This window comes from Colletotrichum paranaense (assembly GCF_030867605.1).
Source record: "Colletotrichum paranaense strain IMI 384185 chromosome Unknown Scaffold_6.1, whole genome shotgun sequence".
Lineage (NCBI taxonomy): Eukaryota > Fungi > Ascomycota > Sordariomycetes > Glomerellales > Glomerellaceae > Colletotrichum > Colletotrichum paranaense.
Genome location: NW_026848964.1, coordinates 272,035 through 284,845, shown reverse-complemented (window position 1 = coordinate 284,845; position 12,811 = coordinate 272,035). Strand labels below are relative to the sequence as shown.

At 50.3% G+C, this 12,811-nt stretch overlaps 5 protein-coding genes across 5 annotated transcripts; 4 read left to right on the top strand and 1 right to left on the bottom strand.

Annotated features, from left to right (window-relative positions):
* Positions 1 to 859: 859 nt before the first annotated feature.
* On the top strand, positions 860 to 1,530 carry CPAR01_07700 (uncharacterized protein; the record flags this gene model as incomplete). Its single annotated transcript, XM_060491969.1, has 2 exons — positions 860 to 964; positions 1,015 to 1,530. 2 exons carry the CDS (start codon positions 860 to 862, stop codon positions 1,528 to 1,530), a joined length of 621 nt encoding a protein of 206 aa, XP_060348339.1.
* A 419-nt stretch (positions 1,531 to 1,949) lies between these two features.
* On the bottom strand, positions 1,950 to 3,676 carry CPAR01_07699 (uncharacterized protein; the record flags this gene model as incomplete). The annotated part of the gene is made up of 4 exons (XM_060491968.1): positions 1,950 to 2,625; positions 2,685 to 2,818; positions 2,880 to 3,196; positions 3,280 to 3,676. 4 exons carry the CDS (start codon positions 3,674 to 3,676, stop codon positions 1,950 to 1,952), a joined length of 1,524 nt encoding a protein of 507 aa, XP_060348338.1.
* A 1,718-nt stretch (positions 3,677 to 5,394) lies between these two features.
* CPAR01_07698 (uncharacterized protein) lies at positions 5,395 to 6,438 on the top strand (the record flags this gene model as incomplete). The annotated part of the gene is made up of 1 exon (XM_060491967.1): positions 5,395 to 6,438. One exon carries the CDS (start codon positions 5,395 to 5,397, stop codon positions 6,436 to 6,438), a length of 1,044 nt encoding a protein of 347 aa, XP_060348337.1.
* A 705-nt stretch (positions 6,439 to 7,143) lies between these two features.
* CPAR01_07697 (uncharacterized protein) lies at positions 7,144 to 8,898 on the top strand (the record flags this gene model as incomplete). Its single annotated transcript, XM_060491966.1, has 2 exons — positions 7,144 to 7,525; positions 7,598 to 8,898. The coding sequence occupies 2 exons, from the start codon at positions 7,144 to 7,146 to the stop codon at positions 8,896 to 8,898; spliced, it is 1,683 nt and encodes a 560-aa protein (XP_060348336.1).
* A 1,152-nt stretch (positions 8,899 to 10,050) lies between these two features.
* Positions 10,051 to 12,736, top strand: CPAR01_07696 (RecQ family ATP-dependent DNA helicase; the record flags this gene model as incomplete). The annotated part of the gene is made up of 9 exons (XM_060491965.1): positions 10,051 to 10,347; positions 10,395 to 10,727; positions 10,794 to 10,827; positions 10,880 to 11,021; positions 11,078 to 11,189; positions 11,243 to 11,368; positions 11,427 to 11,750; positions 11,811 to 12,635; positions 12,701 to 12,736. The coding sequence occupies 9 exons, from the start codon at positions 10,051 to 10,053 to the stop codon at positions 12,734 to 12,736; spliced, it is 2,229 nt and encodes a 742-aa protein (XP_060348335.1).
* Positions 12,737 to 12,811: the final 75 nt, after the last annotated feature.

Below are 12,811 nucleotides of genomic sequence, written 5' to 3'. Positions count from 1 at the left end.
CGAGATCTTGTCCACCGAAAGTCTGGAGAAATCTCGATGATGTCCCAGTCTAGAAGTATACAGACTTAGACCAAAACTTTACGAGTAATCGAAACATGCTAATGCCCCGGATCCGCTGCTGGTGGCCTCCCCAACTCTGTAGATCGATCGTCGATGAGGAAGCCAGACGTGGTCTAGGCCTCGCAGGCTAGCCCTTGGTGTCGAACAGTGTAACACGGCAGTTAGTTCCAGTCGTTGCCACACGTCTCAGATCGCATGTGTCACAAGTAACTTTGCCTGCTTTGGCCTTCTATGCTCCAGTCACTGAATCTAGTACCAGGAAAAGAATATTCACCTAATGGGCTATCTGATATCTCAACTAGAACCTTAGGTAGAGAGAGCAATAATCCTTGACATCATCGAACGACTTCAGGGTGAGAGCTCACACTGAAGCAAGTCAAGAGACAGGAAGGAGTTAGTTGAGGCTAGTCATCCATGTACTTAACGATCTGATTCATGATGCAGCAACAACTGCCTGTGTTACCAATAAGTCTAAGACCAAATATGTGACTGCAGGCGTCGTGAACATCGAAAGCCTTCACATCGGATGATCGGCATACGGCAATATCAAGGCTTCTGTCGTGACCGTTGTTCGCTTAACCATGTCTTCGTTCGATACTGGCATATTGACTAATATTAACGAGGTGAAACTTTTGAGTTCTGGAATATGATCTCCCTGGACATTAGAATCAATATAAAGACACTGCCTTCTCGCTCTTCCTTGCACTCTCATCTTGTTCCTGTCAACATGATCATCAGCATCACCAGCTAGGACCCAACTACCAGCCTAAGATACTTCAACTCTGTCACTCCATCCATCATGGCTCCTCTTGCCCACATCATCTCTGTCATTCTCTTTTTGGGAGGTAGCATGGCATCTCCTACTGGGAACAGCTGCGAGCAAGTTACCCCTTACGTGCTCACCGTAAGTCACTCTCTCCTGGTAAAGAACTGTATTACTGACCGAGACTCCAGTACAAAGACATTGGCTCGAGTGCTTTTCCTATCCTGAACCCTGTGTTCCCGCCTACCCCTTACAAACAGCTGAAGTACTCGGGCCTCGGAGTCAAGTCCGTTGGTGGGGCGCTCGATCCCAACCTCCGCGAGAACGAGTTTCTGGTGTACGGCACCATCACCACAGCCTCGACACTGGAAAACCCGTTGATCACCAAAGACTACGATGGATCAAAGGTAGCGAGCTTTGAGCTGGAGACATTCGACTTCCAGTGTGTTCGCACTGGCCTCGAGAATATGAAGAGGGCTTGCAAGCTCACCGTGAAGGGAGTGGACGTGAACGGCAACACCATCACTGAATTCTGCTCATATAATCCCGACATTCTTGGATCAAGCTTGGCAAAGTGCAACCTTGTCAATGAGAAGAATCTCGAGAGCGTCAGCTTTGAAACCACCAGTCCCATTACAGGAACCACTATCACGATCTTGACGGCCATGGACAACCTCAAGGTCAACGTAAAGGCGTCAACTTGTTGATGATGGAGTGTTAGGAACGTCACCCCATTCGAGAACAGTCAAGTCTTGGTCAATAGAATAGAGAAGAAGACTTCAACTTCGGGAATAACACCGTTGATTCTTAGGGCTGAAGACAAGACAGCGTACACATATACGAATCAGACTTTGAACTCGTTTAGACGACATGGTATGTTCATAGAGCTATCGTTAGGTTCCGGACCATGCGGCACCATCACCTTCCTTAATATTAAGCCGCCAGCGGCACTAACTGTCACTCATTTAATCAACCTAAGACATAAATACAAGTGCTTACTGCTGTCAGAGTACCATTTCTTCACTTGATGTAACTGAGCAAAGGTCATCACACTACCTAGTAATGATGTCGTGTTCCCTTCCCAATTGTCTGTCCCTCTGAGCTTAAGCCTTGTTCCCACTTCATGCTATGAAACAAATGCGTAGGGCTGGTCGAAACATGCATCCCAATCTGTAGCGTCACCGTCCCAGAAGGTGCGCATAACATTCTTAGCGTGCAGAGGCAATGGCGTGGCGATGTCCTTGGCTTGCTCCAAGTAAAGCTCTGCAACAAGCCGACGCTTATCTACCCGAACTGAGGCTTCGATGCCAGCGACAACTAAAGGCCATTGGACGGATTTCTTTAGTTGGGGATGTTTTCTTGTCCCTTCCATGAGAGAATAGAGGCGATTTCCATGCATGGTTCTCAGCATTGTTAGTCGGTGGACTCTGGGCAGGGCTCCAACGCTCTGCAGCGAAGAAATGCAGAAGACAGTTACTGCAGAGTGAAATATCGCAGAGATGAGATCACGGTGATCCCTGTCCTCGTAGAAGGAGTCACAGTCCGTCCCATCAAAGCTCTCGATCCTTGCAACAATGTCCTCTGCAACTGCATTCGCTGTTGACTTGTCCATCGACTTCTTTGAGACCTCAGCTCTTAGATGGTTAATTCGCGAAATTTCCAAGAATAGCGGCATCGGACAAGGAATGTGTGGATGCAATCCGAGTGGATATATCTCCTGGATCAAATTAATGAACTCTTGTTGATCACAAATTGTAACTTGGTTGTCAGGTGGACTCGTTGTATTCGCCGAAGTCATCACACTGTGTCAATCTCGAGGTCAGCATCAATGCTTTGATTTACCCACAGGATCTAGACTTACATCATAAAAGACAGGAGCAAGGCTTGGCGGTATGGCTCCGACATGGCCCATCCCCGGGCACCGCCTCGACATGCGAGAATAGCCAGGAGACCGTCTACATGCTGTCGCCACTGAGGAGTTATGCATGCGTTGATCTGTTGGTGTTGGGTCAGCAATCATTGTAGACAAGAAGCATCACTGTTGACTTCGACTGACCTCGGACTGGAGAAGGAGGATGACCCCTGTCAATACAACATCGCTACTCTGCGTCTTCGGATTGGCGAGGTCTTCGTTGATGGCCCGTATCGACAGGCCTCGATGATGGTGCATCCGGTGTTGGGCATACAATATAGAAGGACAATCATTCTTCCATTCTTTCTGCACATGCATGCGATGATGGTATACGATGCCAACCAAGTTGTGCGCAATCGAGATCGGCAGATATTTCACGACCTTGAGGGGAATTTCGGCGATGAACACGTTGCTGGTTGGCGGATGGCCTGACTTAGTGTATGGGTAGAACACGTCGTTGACTGGATAATTGTGATGTTAGAGAATTTCGGTAAATCTGGGTAACAGCTGAATCTGTTTTCAAGTTCTGTGGGTTGCAACTCACAATATTGTACGGCTTCAAATACATCGCAAATGTCTGTCCTCAGAGCTGAATGAAAGACGAGCTCTCCGCCATACTTGTTCCTGCTTCTAGTCAAGGCTTCGGTGTCTTCAATCTCCCCTCGGCTATCTAGCTTTGGCTTTTTTTTCATGGTCTTCTTCGTCGCTGTGTCTTTGTCTGCCACGCGCCCTTTGCGTCGAGTACGACAGGTGATTTTCCCAGGTGCGAGCCAAGTCAGTGGCTTTCTGTCGTCGTAGCCAGGGCAAACGATGCCGGAAGCACGACACTTGTTACAGACTGGCTTGACAGAGTCGCAAACAAGTCGACGACGTTGGCACTCCCAGCAACGTCGTTTCCCTGGAATCTCCGGGGATAATGATGGCTGAGGCGCCGGTAACATTGTGTTGCGAGGCGTGGATCAGGTCCCAAAAGGTGCAGTTCAGCCCTACCCGAGTGACAGGTTAATATGCACCAGCGTTACCAGATTGAGTAAGAAGAAGTCGATGGGACGAAGGGGTCGAGGGTTTGATTGCGGAGGGGGCTCTCAACTCAGGCCACATCCGCATAGGCTTGGATATCTTAAGTATCCTATGCTCCGGGTGCGCGGGTTGCCTTGCTTGAGCCCCAGTGTAGAACACCAAGTAAGACGATTCGCTTGGCAAAAGGTCTTGGCCAGAGTATTTTCCTATTTGGGTCAAGACTGCCATGCTGTGCTTCGCCTTGGGGGCAACAGGTACAACCGCTGATCAACATCCCCTCAGCCCTAGCGGACTCAACGTTGTAACCAATGCGGGAGGGATGATAGACATGTGGGGGCTTATGGTATCGCAAACCGACAAATCACTGAGCATCACGGGCGCCTGCTTATGTCTCAAGGATGATATCATTGTCTTTCTCCGCCCTAGAGTCGGCCCGCCGGCGGGTTAGTTAGGCAGAAGCAATCCGCAGACCTACTGCATCGGTTCTCGTGGCGGAAGCGGGTTGTACTAGAGGGAAGAAAAGGACCCCTGTTCTCAGCTTGCTGCTCCCACTCTCAACCCAAGCAATGGGCGGATACTCTTGAATATGGCCAATTGACCTCGGTCGAGCTAAACACTAGTGAGCTCTTCATATGATCTGAAAACACTTCGCCACACATGAATCAAATAAGCCCAGACAGCAAGTGTCGAAATGCACTGAAAGTTAGCCCTGGTACTCAAGGGGGGATGGCAAGATCAACATGATAAGTACCCGCGCGCCATGTAAACTGCGCCTAACGCCGGCCGTCCCGGGTTTCGTCCCGGGACTTTCACACCTCGACAACGCCTAGTTATGGAAGATGAGGAATTGGATCGAAGATGGTTTGCCTGCAAGCCACTCTCAAAGCGTGGCCACGACTATGCTTACCTTGGCGGTTGTGAGCTACGCGATTGTCAGCGAATGGCTCTCTTAGCACCGCGCGAGAGTGGGCCGCCAATGGCGGCAATTAAATGACATCGCTTAATGGGTTCGAGATGTTTCCCCCAAGGTCTTGAGCGTGGACATGGGTAGTATGCCATTGAGGTGATTGCTCTGAGTTCTGAATCTGGTTGAACTGGCAGAGGTGAAAATGACTGACGGACGCTTTTTCAATCCACATCGTCTCGATTTCTTTACGAAAGTAAAAAGGGCAGGCAGCAATTCCTCGGTCGCGTGGACGAGCTTGAGAGCTGAACGTCAACCCAAAAGCAGTCTCACTTGGTTTCGGTTTGATAACCCGTGTATCTATCACTGATAGCCAATTAGCTCCTCCTCCTTCGAATGATTGGTATTTGCTGGGAATTAAATTGGTTTGCTTTACCTATCAAGCAAGCCTCTCTGGAGCAAAAATTAAGAAACTGGGCAAGTCTCCGCGATGCTCTGCGGGGTATCACGCGAACGCGGGGCATTGTAGGTGACAAGAGCTCCATTGCCATTTTGTTAAATAGCATCAACCACAGTTGATTTTGATCTGAGATGGTCAGAAACCTCATTCTTCTGTTATTCATCTCAACTCATCATTTCTTGGTCATCTAATATCACCTCAAGCGCAAGCTCCACGGCACCACCTGAAGTACAAACTTAGCCAACAATCACTTCAACCTTGTTCGACACAGAAGGATGAGCGCCGGTCGTGTTATCAACGTGGTCGGATGCCACGCGGAGGGTGAAGTTGGCGATGTAATCACCGGCGGTGTTCTAGATGTGCCGGCCCCGAGCATGTGGCACAAACTACAACACTTTTTGACGCATAAAGACGAGCTGCGTCAGCTACTACTGAATGAGCCGAGGGGAAGATCGCCAAAGAATACGAACTTGATCCTCCCGCCCTGCAACCCCGAAGCCGCTGCAGGATTCCTGATTATGGAAAGTGAAGAATATGCGCCAATGTCCGGATCCAACACCATTTGCACGGCTACGGTACTCTTGCAGACAGGGATGATCCCCATGCAAGAGCCAATCACCAAGTTCGCTCTAGATACGGCGGCTGGTCTTGTCGGCGTGACTGCGGAGTGCCAAGGTGGTAAATGCAAATCCGTGGCTTTTGAAAATGTGCCTGCGTTCGTGGACCGGTTCGATCTGCAGGTTGACGTCCCGGGGATCGGGACCGTCTCCGCCGACATTGTCTGGGGCGGAATGTGGTACGCTATCGTGGATGCGGCATCTGTCGGGATGACCATCGAGCCGAGCAAGGGCGCGAAGCTTGTGGAGCTTGGCGAAAGGATCAAGTCAGCATTGAAAGCTGCCTACACGCCTCATCATCCGGAGAATCCAGAAATCATGGGCATCTCGGTTCTCGAATTCACAGAGCCGCTTCACCAAGATATCATTGGAAAGGTCGCCAAGAATACTGTAGTTGTGTCTCCCGGGCGTCTTGATCGCAGCCCTTGTGGCACCGGCACCAGTGCGCGGATGGCTCTGCTGCATGCCAAGGGCCAGCTGGCGGTTGGAGAATATTTCAAGCACACTAGCGTCATTGACACAGCCTTCGAGTGCCGCATCTCTCGGACTGTCAAAGTCGGAGATATTGATGCTGTGGTACCAATCATCAAGGGCAGAGCATGGATCACTAGCTACAAGCAGGTCGTCTTGGATCCAGAGGACCCCTTTCCTACCGGATTCAGAGTGGGGGACCAATGGCATGTCCCTGATATCGAGTCCTAGTCAGCGCCGAGGCACTGAGGCGGAAACATTCATATGTTGGGAGTTAGCCATAGACAGAGAAATAAAGGACCGCCTGCCGTACTTGGCCGGAATACCATGTTGGAACCCTGGGTCTTCGTGCCCCGTATGTGTTGTTGGCTTCCAGTTCCGGCCCCACCCCCGGTGGGATACAGTCACTCAATAATCGTAGTGGAAGAGGTCGATACTGAGAGGTCGTAGCCCGAGACTGTCGACTAGTCTGTGGATTCATGAACAAGAAATAGTCAAGAGACGATATGAGCTACGTTGATTTTGTACTAGTTCATCGCGCCGTGGTCTCTTCAAAAGCTTGAGATCCCGAACCGAATGACGCTTTGTTTCCCAGCCGAACCGAAGAGAAATTGCGGGGGAATTGAGACTACCTCGCACCCCAATCCCCCACTCCGGGGAACGGGGTGGCCCATGTCTACCCCGGATTTCCATTCGGGTCAACATCTTCAACGATGGTCAAGATATTGAAATAACAAGGCTGTCAGCCGCGATGTATTCACAGGAATCATGTCGTCCATCCCCAATCATCACCATCAAGACAACATTGGGTGCATCAAATTTCCCTGCAGTTGCGACGGTTGCTCGCAGTCGTGACCCGCAGGCGTCCTCTTCTTCACCAACACCTCAGATCACCTAAACAATCTTCAACGCACTTGAACTCCATCGGCCTTCAAGATGTCTTCATCTCTGGCTCCCGGAAGCAGTGGCGACGCGAAGCAGAACAGCCAAATCGAACATCTCGAAGACCTCAGCAAGCCGGGCTTGCGAGACAAACACGATGGCCATGTCGAAGGCAACGCACTTCTCATCAACCGAGATGGAGAGGTTCGCAGGATTCCAGTTCCGTCTTCGGATCTCAACGATCCCCTCCGCTTCAGACCTTGGGAGAAGTACGGCATTGTCTTCTGCTGCTGCTGGTTCTCTAGTATGGGTTTGTCGATCGCAAGTGGTCTCGGTGCAATTTTGCATGAATTCTTTGCGATGTATGGCCCTCAAGGCTATTCTTCCGAAGACATCGTTCTTCTGATTACTATTCCAACCTTGTGCATTGGTCTCGGTAAGATCCATCTTGACTCAAAAAGCTGCCGTTAAAGGTTGATTAGTGAACTAACGAAGGCATCACGATTAGGCAACTACATCATCCTTCCTCTTGCTCTGGCATACGGTCGACGCCCAGTATTCTTAGGATTCATGGTCATCCTTCTGATAGCGACAATTGCTGCCGCTTTGCAAAATAGCTATAACGGGCATCTTGCTGCCCGAGTGGTTCAAGGCTTGGCTACGGGTGCCTCAGAGTCTCTTCTCCCGCTGATGCTCACTGAAGTTACCTTTCTTCACGAGCGTTCCAAAATCTTTGGTCTTTACTGGATGGCACAAAATGCGATATCCTCTACTATCAACTTGACCTCGTCATATTTGAACCATGACCTGGGATGGCGTTGGTATTACTGGGTCTTCGTTATCACCGTTGCCGTCGGACTGGTCATTGCGTTCTTTTTCGCCTTCGAAACACAGTTCACCCGTCAACCCGAGTCGCTCGATGGACAAGTCGTCATCACGGACGAGTTTGGTGTCACGCGTGTCATTCCAGACTCCGAAGCCCAGGCCTACCTCGAGGAGATGAATCGGTCTGGACTCACGGCTCCGGGCGCCGATCAGGCGGCCGAGTCTCTGGAGAGAAAGTCGTATCTACAGCGCATCAGACCTTGGTCGACACCGCATCCCCAACCAATGCGAGTAATGGTCTTGAGTTGGAAGCACATGGCGGAATCATTCTCGTCTCCGGGAATCATTTATGCGGTGTTGACATCTTCCATTGCTCTTGGCTGCGGTGTTGGCATGTCACTGACCTACAACACTGTTCTGGTGACGAACTATCAGTGGAAGTCGGAAGATGTTGGGTTGATTAATGTTGGCGGCGTCATTGGCGCCGTTCTCGGCATGTTGTTCTGCACATTCGTCGGCAATCCATTGGTCATGTACCTCGCCCGTCGGAATCGAGGCGTTCACATCCCGGAACACCACCTGGTCGTCTTGGCTTTACCTGCCGTCATCGGTGTGGGAATGCTATTACTGTATGGCTACACCGCGTCAGGAGGGTACACATGGTGGGGTCCGTACATCGGCTGGACCATCTTCCAGTATTCCTTTACCTCTGTTCTTATCATTTCCACTAGCTTCGCATCTGAAGCCGCGCCCAAACATCCCGGGCCGGCACTGGTCGTGGTTGTGGGAACTAAGAACGTGGTCTCGTTTGGTGTGACCTATGGGTTGACTCCAATGGTTGAGAAATGGGGATATCAAACTGCCTTTGGTGTGTTGGCTGGTATCTTTGGCTTCATCTTCCTACTCGGAGTGCCTGTCTATCTTCTCAATCCGAGGTGGCGTGCTTACATGTCAGAAAGAGAGAGCAGATCGACCAGAGCCTAGAAATAGGTCGTCACTTACCATTATCCATGACTTTGAGTGTACCTCAGCTACGTTATTGAGAGGTCCACGGTTCCAATAGGGTACAGCCGGATTTAGTAGACAATGTACTTTACAATGATGGATAAGATTGCGAGACTCGCGTCATTGCTTTGCAAGACTAATGTCCAAACAATGTGCTCGTATTTTCACACATCGACGCCAGCCATAGAGTCGCGCTTGACGGAACCTGGCTATTCTTGGCCATAACCTCAGGCCCAAGTCGTGCCCATGTAAGCAGGATGAACCTGTTGACTGAGGGAGTGCGCGACCCGACAGGACATCTCTGGTTTAGGTCGGTTCAGATCGGAATGTAGGCCCCTGGTCTTCAATCAAGAGAAGAGTGAACCATAAGGTTGATCGAGTTCGTTCATCTGGGTTGCTGGACGCAACTCCAGATTCCCGGTCCGCTATCGCCCTATACAATCTCGGTTCGGCTTGGCTCTTCACACCATGGCAGCCTTTCCCGAGCCGAGAGATCCACTGCCCTTCATCAAGTACTTACTACCTTAGGGAACATCGGCCGAGGCGTGACGGAATGCAAAGGGGAAGAAGCCCTCCCTCATAATGGCAAGTCTTCTTCTGTTGGTCCACAGTTTGAAGGTCCACTTTCTTCGCTGTCTCCATGATGAGTCGTAGGTGAGGGTGACCGACCCGTACAGTATCCTACACTTGGCAAGGAACGGAGGCCCCAGCAGGCCTTCGGACCAAATGCTTCCAGCTTGGCTGGATATTAATGAAAAGATAACGTCAAAGAATCACAATGATTGAACTTCACCGCTTATTGCAAGTTTTGACCAGTATTGGCGAGCGCATCGAGACACGTTGAGTGGGTTGTGAATTGAGATTCATGAGGTGAGATTCATTCCATTGTGAGTGAACATAAGTGGGTCTCGGCGTGGTAGTCACATGACCCACGCGATGCGGCCTCCTACAGAGGACGCGTCGACGCGTTTCAATCGTAATTGCCGGGCAAGTCCAGCACGCATAGGTACTTTCCCAATTGGGACGTCATCGATTCCGACCTCAATCATCCTCCGCCAAGGGATTTCACGGTCTTTACTACCTTAATTGTACGAACGGTTGATTCCATCCTGGCCTCCATTGTCGCCGACAATGGATGACGACTTCGGCTTCGACTCGGCCGATGAAGCCGATCTACTCGCTGTAATGGACGCTGCTCCCTCTGCAGCCAAGCGACCTAATGAGGATACGGATCAAAGTGAAGAACCAGGACCGAAACGACAGAGAGGTTCCTCCGATCATTCGGTTCTGGCCCGCAGAGTCTTGCGAGAACGATTCGGCCTGGAAAGCTTTCGTCTGGAGCAGGAAGCAGCAATCAATCGCATCATCAGTGGCGACAGCGCTGTTGTAGTATTTCCTACTGGCGGAGGCAAGAGTTTGTGCTATCAGGTATGGAGGCTCTGCTCAGAATAGTCACTTATGTCTAATATCAAAAGGTCCCCGCCGTGGCTATAAAGGAGCTCGACAAGGAAACAGGATCGCGCAGCCCAGAAGAAAGTGGTGTCACGGTCGTCATTTCTCCCCTCATAGCACTGATGAAGGACCAAGTTGATGCCCTGAGACGCCGAGGCATCGCTGCAGCCGTTCTGGATTCGACGCAAAGTCGCGAAGAGTTCGTGGATATTCACAGCAAGCTGACGTGCGGCAAACTCGATCTCCTATACTGCGCACCAGAGCGGCTCAACAACGAGGGCTTTCTTGCGTCCCTAAAGTCAATCCGTGGTGGCATTCGCTTATTAGCGATTGATGAAGCACATTGCATTTCAGAAGTAAGTCTTAAATTGTCACAAACCCCCTACTAGTAATACGAATTCCATCATCTGACAGAATCGCAGTGGGGACACTCCTTCCGCCCAGACTACCTCAAAAGTCAGTTTCTAACGCGGCCATTGTTTCCGCTTTGACTGACGATAGCTCTTAGTCGCTCGTTTTGCGAAGGAAGCCAATGTGGACAGAGTCATCTGTCTCACAGCGACCGCGACAGCAGCCGTTGCGAAAGACATTCGAACTACTTTCGACATCCCGCCCGAGGGTCTTTTCGTGACAAGCATGTACCGACCAAAGTCAGTCAGGCAATGACAATACCTCTTTTAGTTAGCATCATGCTCACATCTCCTAGTCTCCGATTATTGGTCGAGCCTATCACTACAGATGACGACCAAGTCGAGATATGCACTAAATTCTTGAAGAAACACCCCGGCCCATCCATTATATACGTCACAACCCATGCGGTAAGCTTCTACTCACCTCACAACGGTGAACTTACTAACCTTGATACGAACAGGCTGCAGAAACTCTAGCCAATGAACTGTCTCAAAAGAAGTTCAATGCTCGCGCATATCATGGAGGACTAAACGCAGACGTACGGGGCGGAATACAAGACACGTTTCTCAAGAGTCAAAACATGATCGTGAGTTGGCCCGACAGTCTCCGGAGGAGGGAGTTCTGACATTGACATCTACTATCAGATTGTTGGCACAATTGCATTTGGCATGGGTATCGACAAGGAGAACGTGCGGACCATCATCCATTTCGATCTTCCAGGCAGCCTTGAAGCCTATAGCCAACAGATTGGGAGGGCTGGGCGAGACGGCAAGCCAAGCACGTGCATGCTCTATCTTTCGGACAAAGATTTCTTTGTCAGAAACGTCTTCATTCATGGCGAACGACCATCCATGCTGGCTCTACGCGCACTGTTTGAGGAGATCTGCAGCAAGGAGAACTGTCAGCTGAAGCCCGGAGACCCCTTCTCCGTGGCTATCACGTCGCAATCACGGCGGATAGACATTAGGGTTTGTCAAATCTATTTTCCTTGACTTTAGTCGGCATTCATCTCAACTAATGGTGGACAGGAGACCCAACTTTCCATCATTTACGCCTACCTAGAATTGAAGTTCGGACTTCTCAGGGCTAGCACTCCTCAGTACTCCGAATACAAATATCAGGTGCTGCAGCATCGTGCTCTTGAGACCGACGGCTCACCAGCATCGAAGTACATCTTATCCCACTCCAGAAAAGCGCAAACCTGGACAAATATCGATGTTGACGTTCCTGTTGGGAACGGCGGAGTAAGTCGCGCTGATATTACGCGGAAATTAGACTCGTGGGCCGAGTCTGGCATCATCAAGCTCAGTAAGACCGGTGTCCAAAAGGTCTTCCGCGTCAGCAAGAAACTCCCAAGTCAGCAGGCCGATATTGACGAAATCATCGACAACATAGACAAGGAAATTGTGAAGAAGGAGAAGCAGGATTTGCAGCGCGTTCAAGACCTAGTCAACCTGCTGACAGGCAAAAGCTGCCTTACTCGTGGGCTTGCAACTTACTTTGCCGATACGACTCACTCTTCAGTCAAGGAATGTGGCCACTGCACATGGTGCGAAACACATCAGCAGGTCAGTTTACCGGGATTTAACCCCAAACCTTTAGATGAAAATGCCATGAGAAGGGTGTTGGCCGTATGCAAAGAAGCATGTCAACAAGAGGCGAGTAAGGCCAAAGGTGGTAAACCGAAGACCACAGCACTTCAGACTAGGCAGGCTCTGGCCAACAGCACAGCCAAAGACGATGCCCGATTCATGGCCTGCGTAGCTTTCGGTATCCGGACACCCCGCGTCAGTAGCATGAGCCTGCACAACAACAAGGCCGTGTTTGAAACAATGAGCACCTGCAACTTCAACGTAAGTACATTTGGGAAAGCCAAGATGTAATGTTCCCTATGAGCATCGAACTGACCTCGGATCAGGATCTCGTTCAGAAATTCGAAGACATGATAAACTGAATGAAGTAATAGATTTCCGAGGTCTCAATTAATGGCTCCACTATCAGACAAACGTCAAGTACAGCTGGAGGCTCA